The sequence below is a fragment of the Cyclopterus lumpus genome, chromosome 17 (genome assembly GCF_009769545.1).
Source record: "Cyclopterus lumpus isolate fCycLum1 chromosome 17, fCycLum1.pri, whole genome shotgun sequence".
Lineage (NCBI taxonomy): Eukaryota > Metazoa > Chordata > Actinopteri > Perciformes > Cyclopteridae > Cyclopterus > Cyclopterus lumpus.
In genome coordinates, this window is record NC_046982.1 from 8612130 (window position 1) to 8626107 (window position 13978).

Below are 13978 nucleotides of genomic sequence, written 5' to 3' on the forward strand. Positions count from 1 at the left end.
GCTCTACACTGCTGCAGCCCTTGTCCTTGCTATCCCTGCGGACAGGTGGCACATCTCCACCGCTATAAGGACGGTCTTTACTGTTGCGTCTGTTGGGAAGTGGCTCGACATGGCTGCTCCCTCTTTCTTTATCTCTGTCTCTGTCTCTGTCTTTGTCTCTGTCTTTATCTCTGTCTTTGTCTCTGTCTTTGTCTCTGTCTCTGTTTTTGTCTTTGTCTCTGTCTCTGTCTCTGTTTTTGTCTTTGTCTTTGTCTCTGTCTCTGTCTTTGTTTTTGTCTTTGTCTTTGTCTCTGTCTCTGTCTTTGTTTTTGTCTTTGTCTTTGTCTCTGTCTCTGTCTTTGTCTTTGTCTTTGTCTCTCCGGTGAGAAGACTCCTTGCTGTGGCGATCCTTGGAGTCTCTCTTGGACTCCTTGCTGTGACCGTGGCTGTGGCGCTCCTTGCCCTCACGCTTGGACTCACTGTGAGACTTGCTTTTGGACTCGGCTGTAAAAGAAAAAACAAAACTTACATTATTGTACCATCTAAGCTTATTCTGCTGCTATCAATAATGCACTAGAAATACTCAAAAAAATGCTGTTTTTCGGTTTCAAGTTTCTGCACTACCATCATATATCCTCTAGGTGTCACTCACTACTCACTTCACTGAGGCAACTGCAGTAAATTATTGGAGTTAGATGAGTCAATATGTGGGCTGACAGGCATTAGAGTTGCATTTGTCTTGGTATATTATAATACACACTATCATTATCTATTCTACATTTTTTTCAGTTTTCAGTTCTGTGTGCATTGCAAATGTAGCTGTATGTGTGTCACTGATTTAAGGCTCAATAAAAACATTATAGATCATCACTGCACAAATAAAGATATATGTGCATGATTGATGTTCATGTGTGCTGTGCCTTTATGTGGTTTCTCTATGGGCTTTAACTTACAGTACCATGCACTAGCCTCCCTTATCGTGCCCATCCCGTATCATGATATGAGTGTCATACGTGGCTTTTTAGTGTGTGTATGAGTGTGGCGATTAACCAGTCGGTAAGTGGGTCAGACTAGCTGTTGTTGCTTCTTTTTTGTAAGGGAGAGAGAGAAACAAAATCAACCTCCATTCATTGTTCCACGTTTGTATGCTCATTACACTGTGTGTGCTTGCAGCCAGTTATAGAGAAACACACACAACCTGTCAGTCCTGTAGTCCATGTGGGGGTTGGACACAGGTGTTGGGATTAAGAAATTAAAAATTAAAAAGACCTGCCAGCACAGCAAACCATTGATGTATAGAAAGCATATGCAAACTGTTTACAAACCACATGGGGCTCGAGAACAAAATACTGTCAAAGTGCTCATTGGTTAGACATCATTGACAATCTAGCCATCCCTTAATGTAAGGCAGGAATTCAACATATACAGTATATTCAAAACAGTGCATAGACAAAACAGGATTAAACCACAAATGTGCATTAATTGGCACATGCACACCAACTGGAAGATGTACTCTACTTAACAGTGAAGTCTAAATAGCAAAATAAATCATAAATTGTCTTCCACTGTCCCCATCTGCACAGCTGCCACAGCTCCCTGATTGGCTCAAACCTGACGAGAGTATGTGCTGATTGGACAGAAAGGAACATCTGAAATCCTCTGATCAGGCGCAGATTTGAGTTCAGAGCCATAGCTATCCCATGCTTATTGCTCAGTTGTAGACCGGCATGCCCTGAGTTGTGATTGGCTGCATTACCCATGAGGAGGGAATCTGCAAATAAGAAACCAGGATTTCTCCTCCTTCCACTGTTGCTATGTTGTAGTTGCTAAGAGCATTGAGTAAGGATGGATGTGTGGACTCTTTGTAGTTATTTTATGTTTTATGTTCAAAATGCGCTTGAATACATTACTGTTTTGGAGCATTTGATGAAGGGTTTTACTTCAGTTTTTTTAATTCTTTCACATTCAACTCAGCTATGAAGATTTAGACTTCAACTATATGGTTAAATTTCATGGTAAACTTACTCTAAATCTAAGTGACATGCTCTATATGAATGTATTTTTTTTTCAATTAATACATGACATACCTAAATATGAACAAAAACTATACTTCATTATAATGAACACCCACACCCTTCTTTAGTTTAGTTTAATGCCTGCAGTCATATAGCTTTTATTAATATAGATTAATTAAACATTTTTTTAACATGGTTATATTGACCCCAAAAAAATACAGTTATGCATGAGAATGTTAATTTGAGACTAACCATATGATAAAGTTAGTCTGAGTGGTTTAGTGGTTCTACATCTTTTTGTAAACTTTTAGCAACTTGCGCCCTTATGTCATAATGAGCAAATAATGTTTGACCTGCATTCATTTTGGGCAGAGTTTTGAGTGTGGCATGGCTATCTGTATTTAAACATGGTGTGTACATATTTAAAAGTAATGCTGCCCTATGGCCTAATGCCACGAGTAGGTTTGAGGGACCTGCTGTCTGCTTTAGTCTCTAATCCCCTTAGATTAAATCATATGATCTGTATCAGACTTGGCTAGCTGGGCCTAGATTAATGGAGGGTAGCACAGAGCGCCATGGACATCATGCATGGACCTGTATAAGTGACGCATTCTCTGCACAGCCTCCTAATTTAGCAGGGTTAAACATATGAACGCAAAACAGGTATGAATTACACTGATTAGGGAACTGAAGACTACATATTTGTAGTTTACTGCAGCCAAATCATTTAAACACTGACACCTTTCATGTCGTCCACAAACACTCTGGGATGTTACTCCTGCTCTTCTGATTGCTATTTTGAGTCTTTGCAACTCCTCTCTAGTGTTGGTAGATTTGTTTTCTTCCGAAACATACAGGCCAGGGTAAGATTCATAAAAGGAGATGCAGTTATAAACTGTCAACACACTTCCAGGATCAGAGAGACATAAATAAACATGGGCACATGTCTTTGTGCCCTTTGCTTTGCCACGTTCCAAAATGAGCAGACAAATGTGTGAAATGACTCACTCTCTCCAGGCTCTTTAGACTTCCTTCCACTGGCATTTTTCTTCAGCATGTTCCTGCCAGTCGTGAACAGGTTGGTGAGTTCATCCAGTGGGCTGGTGGGTGTCCGTGAACGCCCCGTTGACACATTCTGCATGGAGCCATGGAGTCGACCCGCACCGTCTTGAGGTGGCGAGCCTTTGCCGTGAGGGGTTGCAGAGGCACTCCGCGGCAGACCGCCAGGGAATGGCATTGGAGCGTCAAAGGGAGGTGTACGCATGAGGCTGAGAGGGGTGAGACAGCGGCCCATGCTGACTGGCGACGGGCAAGCTGAATGGCTGCGCTGATAGGAGGACGAGGAGGAGGATTTGTAGAGGGTACAGGGTAGAGGAGGCGCAGAAGAGCGGCCAGACACGGTGAGGGTTGGGGTGGCAGTGAGTTCCCTGCGTATGTGTGCAGAGGAGGGTAGCTCGCTGGAGGATGTTGGAGATTTGCTGTAGGATTGGTTCTCCATCATGGGCAATTTGGTTACATCTAGAGGGGTGAGGGGAGACTCGTCTGAGTTTGGCGAGCACTGGGCCGGCGCCGGTGGGAACACCAGCAGCGGAGGCCGATGGGTAAGTAAATTGGGAAAGGGTGCAGGAATGTCACAGAGTGGAATGTTTCGTGGGGTGGAGCAGCGACTGAGAGGTTCAGGGTCATAGGGCGCCGGCGTGGGGCACGCGGAGCGACACCCCACGGGGTCCGTGCGGTACTCCATATCATCCAGAGCTGGGTACTTCATCTCCTCGTACACAGACTCTCCTGGCTCCTCGTCCTCACTCTTCAAGGGTTCCCGTGGGCCGACATCAATACCGCCCATCTCGATGTAGACAGGCTCGTCTTCACAGTCGTCTGTAGGGCTCTCATCGCTCTGCGGAGGCGAGTAGTTGCGTTCGTAGGGGGAGGTCACGTGGTGGAGGGCTCTGGAGGGGCAAACCCCGCCGCCTACGTGGCTCTTGATGTAGGACTCATCGAAGGAAACGCTCAGTTGTGTGTTGGGGTTCCTCTTAGGTTTGGGTGGAGGCACCCTCCTGCAGTCCTCACTGCATCCTTGAGCTGCTGAAGGACAGAGAGAAAGAAAGTCAAAACACAAATCCATTGTAAAGACTCACATTCACAAGCACCACTTGACAACAGAAAGTTTACAATATATTAATTGTTTGCTGGTTTATTAATTAGAATTGTGTGGCGTTCTTTTTTTAAGATAATCATTTTTCTGGCTTTTTTTTGCTTTTAACAGCCAAAGATAGGCAGGAGAGAGGAAATGCAGCAAAGGGCTGCAGTTGGATTTGCCCGCTGCAGTAAGGCTTTAGAACATGGGGCGCCCGCTCTACCAGGTGGCTCCTCATCATCATTCTGACTGATATTTTGTTGTGGAATGAGACATGTCAACATAATGTTGTCACATTACTCTTCTGTCGCTTTCTTTCTGCGCAGCTATCATACGCGAGTGAATCACTACTATTAACATAAAGACTACTGCGGTTTTGCGGGTCGGATGTAGGTCAACGTGTATAGCTGAGAGCAATATCTTGAGTCAGATATGTGGGAATAGTTGAGGCATATGCATGTTTCTAGGTCACATATACGGCAGTGGAGCAGTATGTGAGTATCGTATTTGGGTCACACACACTGTGCAACTTCTTTCTGATCGTGGTGACGTAGCATTGCAGAGTGAATCTCTTTAGATGTGGTGCAGTGAGGCTGATGGTGGAGCGTTCACGTCGACGTGAAAGTACAGTGCGGTCCTAATGCTCGTTTACTCACAGCAGACGCAATCTTTACACCCGAGTTGCTAACAGTGTATTTCTAGGTCAGACGCTGCGATGTGTGGATAGGAGGGTTTCCTTTCTCTGATGGGCAGGGCGAGATAAGTGTGGTTAACAGCCGGACCATGTTGGAAATCTTAAAACTGCAGATTTTATTTCTTTAATAATTCAGATGGCAGATGGCCCAGACTCACGCATACTTCCTGTCAGCGTATGACTCACCACCATCCCTTCATGAACAGACACACGCACTGCACATGCTTTCACATTCAGAGCGGGAAATTAGGACAGGCGTGTTTTTTGACACACAAACTAACGTCAATCCTTCCTGAAGCTGGAAGTCTAACTATGCAGGTGTCTGTCAGTCTGTTTTCCTGTTGCATCTGAATGTAAAGCTTTGCAGGACGTGCTACAGAACATTACGTGGAAAGGAATAGATAGGTAGATTTAGAGTCCGCTCTTTAAATTGAGAACATAACTGGAGAGAAAACAAGAAAAGAGGTCAAGAAAATCCAGGAGGTGAAACAGAACTTTGCAATGTATCCAGGTTGCCAAATTGAACTGAGGATGACAACCAGGCCTTCGGATTTCATTGTCCCCTCATTGCCATTAATAAAGTGGTAATAGAAGATTTGGTGGAAACCAGATGTGTTTAATTTGATTGACATCCTCACATGCTTGTGCACTCGCTCCCTTTCTTTCTGTATGCACGTGCATCAACACAACACTATGACACTTTTGATTTACCAAATGCATTATTTCACTAACAGGTTTGCACGGTGCACCTTGAGATCTGTTTCATCACTGATGATGAATCTGTCGCCCCAAACATCTCTTACTCCCTGTCCCTGTCCCTTCTGCTCTCCTCTCCATCTCTCTGATGCTCCCTCTTCTTCCCCTCCCCCTGCAGCGGATCTGTTTACCCGCAAACCCCCTCCCCCTCCCTCTCCTCCTGGGGAAAACGAATCTAGGTCAATCGCTCCTCCTGAATGAATTCTACTCTGACAAGCTCCTCCCCTTCCCGCTACAGCGCCAGCTACCGAGCACGCAACCCTCCCCTTGGCCAGGGACACCCGCACACTCTCACTCTGATTGGCTCTGCAGCCTCACACTTCAGCATCTCTGGAGCCCCATTGGCTCGAGCTGCTCAGCGATTCTGTGATTGGCTGGGCTGCAGGGGGTCTTGTTTCTGTGGGATGGTTGCCGTGGTGCCCAGGAAGATCTGTGTGCACATAGAGAGATCCCCACCAATCTGAGCCAGGCTGGGCAGACTCCCTAAGCTTCATATTGGCATTGAAGCATCCAAAATGAAATGGAGTCAAAGGTTCCTGCAACCTCTAAATGTCCGTTTTATTTTGCATTGCTTGTTAGTTTTTCCTCGTGCTGAGCACATGTCCTCAGTACAACTCTTAAGCTGTGTGCTTTTGCTACAGCAGTGATTCTGTCTGTGGCTCGTTGAGGGAAACATTACTTTTGCTCAATTAATTCCGGTTCTCTTCATTAAAGCTTTCCTTACACTGAGCTGATGTACTAATTGTGCCCTCGGTTTCATCCATGTCCAAACGGGCATATTGTGTCCGTTTATTTTGCTTCAGAAATTGCTGCAAGGGTGATTCACTTCTGGATTTTGATGATGGCATCTCTAAATGTTGGCCATGGCAGTTTTAACTGGAGGCAACATTGTTTGGCCTTTATTAGTAATTTGCGTTTAGATATACATAAGTAAGTAATTAAGTTTGAGGTCAAAGAACTGTCAAAACCCTTTAAGTGTACTGAGAACAGCTTGGACAACTGACTGTGTCACCATGACCTTCTACAGCCAGCACCAACTTCCTGAATGAAGTTACTAGAGCGTTGACTTAATACGCAGCACATCTTACTATAGAGTAACGGTATCAGGACATTACTCCCAGAGAAGAGAAAGTCAAAGCCTGGGAAACGGACTGTGTGAAAGACATAGTGGATATACTGTATAACACCTGATGATTACACACTATCACATTTTTCTGTGGGACAAAGGCAAATAAGTCTATCTGTTTATCTGCCAGTAAAGGAAGTACAAGAGCACCATGACAAGTCTAATAAAGTTACAAATGATCCATGATCTTCCAACATTTCTTCATGTAAAGGCATCCACCATTGCATTTGCCTGTGTTTTTAGTTGTTATGAAATATATGTTGATTCGTCCACTGTCTTTCAAATACATTAAGGAAGGGGTTTTCCTTGCACTATAGGCACACCGTGTGTCACATCTTGTCTGACTCTTTTAATGTAGTTCATTGAACTGTGTGGTATCACATGTTTCATTGTTGTTTAGTGCACCATGAATGTGATAACTTTGGTTTAACTCCATTGCACCTTTTTAACATCAATTTGCCACAATGGTACTTAGAGTGAAGTATGCGGTGAAGAGCTAGATGTCATGTCATTGTAGGAGGAACAGTGTTGAGGAGGGCACTGCAGAGAGCAGCTATATATAGCGCAGCAGTTTGCTGTAAAGTGCCACCACCACTCACCGTCACATCTCTCCCCGCGGCAGGTGGATGTGGGACTGTGGTCCACCGCCTCAGACGACATGCTCAGCTTGGTGGCCGGGTCCCTCCTGGGCTTGGGTGGGGGCTGCTTCCTAGAGGTCGGGCTTCCTACTTCCTCCTCTCCTCCGCCCCCACTGTTCCCACCACCGACAGAGTGGAGGGACTGGGAGCGTACGGAGAAGCCCTGCCCACAGGCGAGGGCATGAGGGTGGGGCATGGGCATGCGTTCCTGGGGGTCCGGCATTGTAATGGAGCCCATACACAAGTGCTTGCCTTCGGTCTCAATGTCCTCACCTGTCCTAAAACAGAAAGCAAGTAAGAGAGAGAGAGAGAGAGGGTCAAAGGAACATAAATATATTTGTAAATATGAATAATAAAAAAATATAAATTTGACAAAATATAAAAAATGTGAGGCTAACATAATAGAGACATCCATCTTGAAACATCATCTTCTGGAAGCTGTTTTTGTCAGAAGACAGGAAAAACAACACATACCATGTCCTGACACACAGAGTCCTGTCTCTATTTGTGTGTGTATGTATGCGCTAACTTAACAACAACAACAGGCATGTTAGTGCCCCTGAAAACAAGGTCTCTTCCAGAGCAAAGCATTGATTTGAGTTTAACCCTGGATGTGACCGATGCTGCTCACACAACCATACACATCATGACACCATGGAAGCCCCCCCCCCTCCCCACACACACAATCAATCCCTATAAATGGATGATTGGCCCGAATGGAGCGTTAATGATGTCTGAGTGTTGTGTGGTAATGGAGCAAAGGAGGGCTGCTTGTGTGTGTGTGTGTGTGTGTGTGTGTTTGTGTTTGTTTGTGTGTGTGTGTGTGTGTGTGCTTGTGTGTGTGTGTGTGTGTAACAGAGTAAATGAGCTCAAGATCTGACTTTGTTCATGCACAAAAGACGGGACAAGTATGCAATCCATACATACTTGATATCTGCAGTTGGTGTATTTAATTATTCTAATATCAGAGTCACAACTGAGCTCATTGTCAGACATTTAAATGTTTACGCAAATGGCATGAATTTGCATGTGTGTCTTCACAAATCCTTATCTTGTGTGAGCGTGTGCACGCATGTGGTCGTGTCTGTATGCGTGTCTTTGTGACCCCTCAGTGTGTGACTTTGCTGACTCTGGCTGCCTCCCGGCCAGCTGCTGAACAGAAGGTGCTTGGTGGGGTGGGTTCATTGGTCAGGGGCTTAACTTTGCCTAGCAACAGGGTACCCATAGAAACCAGACACAAAACCAACTACCAGCGCACATTAATAATAAAGCCAACCTGTCCATCATGTGCACATCTAATCACATTTTGTTTAAATATACAAGAAAAAGGTGCCTGCTGCAACATGTAGAGCCAGGTATTGGGAAGAAAGCAGATGAGGGGAAATTAAAGATAAAATCTCATTTTTAGTGGTAATTATTTTATATCATGTATTAGTTTTACTACTACTCATTTAGAGGCAGATTTTTTAAGAAGTAGGAGTTGTACGGACTGCTGCATAGCTGAGAGCTGTTCATTTATGGTGCAAAGTAAACCATGATTTGTTGAAAGACATCTTAAAAGGAGTAAAACAATAATCAATTCAAAATATGTTTGGAGAGAAAAGAGGATACAAACAAGTCCAAATTAATATGAATTCAATGACAGCACACATGCTGGTTTGTGGTTTAAATGTTACAAATGTATAAGTTTCAGACAGATACCTTCCAATAGTATAGATCAATATCACCATGATATGATTTAATAACAGTTTGGTGTGTTTTGGAAAAAAGAAGGAGAACTGGAGTTTAAACATGTGAGAGAAAAAGATCTAAACCTGAAAAGTATGCAATTGCACAAACATTCCCATTGTTTTGGTAAATGGTATGAGAAGTGCTTCAACAAGATAAGGGCTATAATATCCTTATGAGTTTTTTTGTGCTTTATCTCTGTAAATAAGTAGATATCTGTTTAAAATATTGCTACTAACATGAGAAGAAGATTGGAACAACAATGGGGAAAATGGACAATACACACTTTATAAATGTATACCTCCCAAACTGTTTTTGTTTTTGTTTGTATGTTTGTCATTTATTTATGTTATGAATGCCATTTTTAATGGAGCAAATGGTTCTGCCAATTAAGATCTAAGTAAAAAAAAGCAAAGAAGAGTAGAACATCTTCCAGGGCATTCAGCCACAGGTGTCAACAGTTGCTTTCCGCTCGTGTGTTTCTGGTGTGTGCATCTGCTGTGACAGTGTGCATGCACATCCCCTATTCATGGATTGTGTGTGTTGGTGGGTGGCGGTGACTGGATTATTTATAGGATATTTGCCCAGTGATTGGCTGGAGGACAGACCACAGGTGCACTTGGACCAGTTGGAGTTGAGTTGTCGTCGGGCAGCTCTGGCTCTCTCTTACTGTGACACCATGCGACAGGACGAGCGACGTCACCGAAAAAAACAACACACACTGAAGGAGATTTCGAGGGGAGAGGAAAGAACGATTTAAAAAAAAAGATGTCCCTCTGTGTGTACGTGCATTTGTGCACAAAGAGAAAGCAGTCGTTTAGAATTTGCATGCATATGTAAATATCAGTCAAATTAGGTGTGTGGTTTTTGTCTGTTTACGTGCGCATACGTTTGCACGTTTAAGCAAATTTGTCTTTGTGTGTGTTGTGTGTGTGTGTGCGAGACTGTGTGAATAACTTCTGCTGATGAAATACAATAACAGAAACCCAGAGTGAGATAGCAGCAGGCAGGAAGGCCCGCCTTACTCAAACATAACGTGCTGATCTGATTGGCCCATGGCTGTTCCAGCTGTCACCAGGCAGAACACATCTCCTGTAACTGAGCTCACACTTAATCTCTCGCTAACAGGTTGTTCTACCCCCCCCCCCCCCACCCCACACACACACACACTCTTAAACACATTTGCTCTAACAAGCTCTTTCCCCCTCACACAATCACAGAGGCTAATATATGATATTTTCTCACTGTGCATGTCCATGCACGCACATGCACACATGAATCCTCACACACTTTCCCACTCCCAGTCAGTTACTGTAAAAATGGTTTGTCTCATTGACCTACTTATAGGCCTCATGAAAAATCCAGTTATTTTTTAGACTTTTCCTCCAGTGACTGTGTATTAATATTTTAGCTTTGGCAACAGCTGAGAGACGGTGGAAGCAGGACAGTAGATGCTACTTTCCTCAGGCATCGTCCTGTCCAGTTTACCCATTACAGGCCTGCATCAGACTGCTAATAACAACGGAAATATGGACATTTGGCTGACCAGTGATAAAAGAAAGTCCAGGATAGATTTTGAAATGTTTTTATTACTCTAACTCACCTGTCCCATTTCTGAAAGATATAGTTGAGCTCTAACTCAGCTTTGAGTGATATACAGTATGGATGCAATGCGCTGTCTATGGACAATCGCTCTTTTTTAATCATGGGACCCATTGACAGAAATGTGACAGGTTCCAAAGTGTTCCTAAATCAATCAGTTAAGAAGAACCGCGATGCACATCCCTCAAAACCACATTAATGTAATCAGCTGCTAAAATAATGAGAGAACGGAAATTATTTTTAGATTCCATGACAGCATTGGACAGCATTTCCTATAAGCCTCTCCACTGCACACTGATCATCATTACATTAATTGTTTGTTCAAAAAGCGGCAAACAAGTATTTCTCTACTACTTTATGGGTGTTCTCTCAGATAAAATATGCATCCACTGGGTGATGTCTTCTTTAAAGCTATGATTCTACTTTTTTTTCATTCCTGACTTGTGAAGATTCTACCTGTTCAGATGTCATCAGTCCTAAAATTGTATTAAAAGGGCTATTATTTCATGTCAGAGCACAGAAACAAGCAGATTAAGAACTCAAGTGCATTGCTCTGGAAGCAAAAGCTCAAATGTCTGTTAACTACTAACACATGTCAAAACAAAACAATATTAAAACAAATCTGTCAACAAAGTGATTTCTGGTGTTATTTCATACTGCCCACAACTTTTTGGAGAGGAGGAACAAAGCAACACGGGTGTCCACGTCGTCCCACAAACACATTCCAAAGCCCTCTGCATCGTCCCGCTATCCTCCCAATGACTCTGTGACTCCGTGCTCCTTATTCTACCCCACATCACAAGCACGCCCGTGTGCATGCTAATCACGTTGCGAGCGCGTGGCTCTTTTATTCCGCTCAAGTTTCGGCATGCAGTGGTGTCGCAAGCGGCACCGCTGTAACTGCTTGCTCATCACAACATGTGAAACAGGGAGCATCTAACCAGGTGTGCGTGTGTGTGTGTGCAACTAATTTCCCTAAACCATAAGGGGTGTTACGTCAACTTCTTGTCAAGGATACAACTTACTACACAGTAAGAAAATGTTGTTCCTAAAAGCACAAGTCACTTAACATGCCGCGTTCCCATCCTAACACACTTTCTGCCAGAGCCCGTCCCAGCTCTTACTAAATTCTAAATGCTCGCTCGTCTCAAAATTGGAGCAGAGACGACCTCCATCCAAGGACAAGTCTAAAAGTGAAAAATTAATTATCCTCTGAAGATCATGGGGTGCACCAGTCCACACTGGCAACCCCCAAAATATAGCAACCTGCCATTGCCACAGGGACCCTCTGGCCACTTGTCCTAATTCCTTACAAACTCTTCCTTAAGGGAACTCGGTGACGTTCACTGAGCAGAATCCCGCCGGTGAGCTGTAGCTGTGTATTTTATAGTGTCTCTCCATCTGACAGATATCTGACACAACCTTTGTCAATGAGTCTGTTTTCCTTTCGTGAAGCACTTTATTAGTTTGTTTTCTTCCTACCTCCGTATGGCTTCCTCCTGTTTTCTCTTCTTGTCGTTTTTCTCCTGCAGGAATGTCCTATTTCTCTCATTCCTGGCGTGGTCCAGGTTCTGAGCTACCAAGCCGTTGTAGGCTCTCAGCCCGTTCTCCTCAACATACTGGAAAAAACGGAGAGTTTCCTCCTCTTTGGAGCTCATCATTCTTCAAGTGTTTCCACAGCATTCTGAAAAAGACATTTATTGAAAATGTTAGCAATAATTATTTGCCTTAAGTAGATGTACACACACATTACTACTAGTAATATGGACGGCAAGGGAATCATACATGAGTATGGTCTGAATGCAGCATGCTGGTATGTCAGCAATCATTCTCTTAACCTTCATTTCTCAAGGTCAGCCTTTGTGTGATGAACACCAATGAAGCAGGATTGCATCAGCATCAAACTAATGTCACACAATTGAGAAATGTTGTGAGTGTTTTGAATCTTCCTGACTGTTGCTGTTGAGTTAATTGCATATGAAAGATTCATAGACTTGCATCATGTGTCCGCTAGAGTAAAAACGTTTTCCCTGGCGGGTTGCAACAGCTTTCTCGATTGTTTATTGTGCATACATACAGACATACACTTTCACACACACAAGCTCACATGCACATGTAAATATGAAAACAGCCAAAGGACTCACTATCCAGCTCCAGTCTTCTTATTGGCCGTGGATCAGTAGCGGCTGTTCATTTTCTCAGTTGTGTTTGCACATTTTCTGGCTGAAATTACTGGCTTTAACCAAGTGAGTGGCTGAATGAAACTGGAAAGGGGCTTTCATCTTCTGCCGTTGCAGTTGTGTACTGGGCTCAGATGTGAAGATCTAGTACTCCTGGGACCAACCACACAGATTAAACGAACCACTCTTACTCGACTGTGATGCGTGGTTTTGCACACGCGGACAGCATCAGTCCTATGTCTAAGATCTAAAATTAGTCCTTGCTGCCTTTTGATTCTGTAAAAAGATTATTACTGACAGCATCATTGTCATGAGAGAGCGAGAGAGTGTGGATGCTTCTGTGAGGAAAAGCCTCTTTAACGGAACATCCACATTGGTGCAGTCACGATCCACTACTTCGAAATATGAACGTGTTTGCAGCGACTTACGATCCCAACAGAGCGCGGAGCAGCCAGACGTTGTGATTCAGCGTGCATGCGTGTGCATCGCGCATTTGGCTGAAAACCTGTGCAACCGCTTGCAACACAGCATGTGCGATGTGCAACAATCGAATGTGATTTTGGAGAGGCCAGTGGTGCGAGGGGAAGAAGACACTGCATGCTTTTATGTAGGTCAATGTTTTCCGATGAGCCTAAGACTCATGCTTGTTTACGTGTGAGAGGAGCACTGAGGGGGAGGGGGCTTGTGATAGCTGTATGTATGTTTGTGTGTAGGGAGGCAAGGGCAACAGGGGGGGGAGGGTTGGGGGGTGGGGGGGGGGCTTGCCAGATGGAGATTGCAGGGCCAACTGAGAGACTGGCCATTGTCTGGCCACCCTCAGTTGGCTCTCTAACTTGTGTCTGTCTATCAATAAGTCCAGCATGGTGCCTATTTCAGTGGCTTTATCTTCCACTCCCGACAGCGTATTCTCAACACTCCTCAGCATAGGTTCATAGAGGCACGAGTAGAGGACTCGTAAGAGCCAGCAGAGCAGATGGAATCACCATCTCGGAGCAGAGTTCAAACTAGGGCACCGATTCCTGGTGTCGGGATTGTTTTTCTTCTTATCTCTGATGCACAGGCGCAGCCAGAGATCTGAAGCTGTACAAAGGAAATACATCTTGGTTTCTGAAGAGAAACGAGG

The 13978-nt window shown here is 44.1% G+C and overlaps 1 protein-coding gene across 1 annotated transcript; it reads right to left on the reverse strand.

The window, feature by feature from the left end:
- Positions 1-3: 3 nt before the first annotated feature.
- LOC117746319 (neuronal tyrosine-phosphorylated phosphoinositide-3-kinase adapter 2-like) lies at positions 4-12336 on the reverse strand. The gene is made up of 5 exons (XM_034555376.1): positions 12158-12336; positions 7307-7623; positions 3003-4079; positions 379-483; positions 4-35 (listed from the first exon to the last, which is right to left on the reverse strand). Exons 1-5 carry the CDS (start codon positions 12334-12336, stop codon positions 4-6), a joined length of 1710 nt encoding a protein of 569 aa, XP_034411267.1.
- Between the last annotated feature and the right edge of the window lie 1642 nt (positions 12337-13978).

Coding starts and splice junctions, on each gene's coding strand:
- LOC117746319 (XM_034555376.1), bottom strand. CDS start 12,336: ATGATGAGCTCCAAAGAGGAGGAAACTCTCCGTTTTTTCCAGTATGTT. Junction 7,624..12,157: donor CAGGAGGAAGCCATACGGAG/GTAGGAAGAAAA, acceptor TTTCTGTTTTAG/GACAGGTGAGGACATTGAGA. Junction 36..378: donor AGACTCCAAGGATCGCCACA/GCAAGGAGTCTT, acceptor ACCTGTCCGCAG/GGATAGCAAGGACAAGGGCT.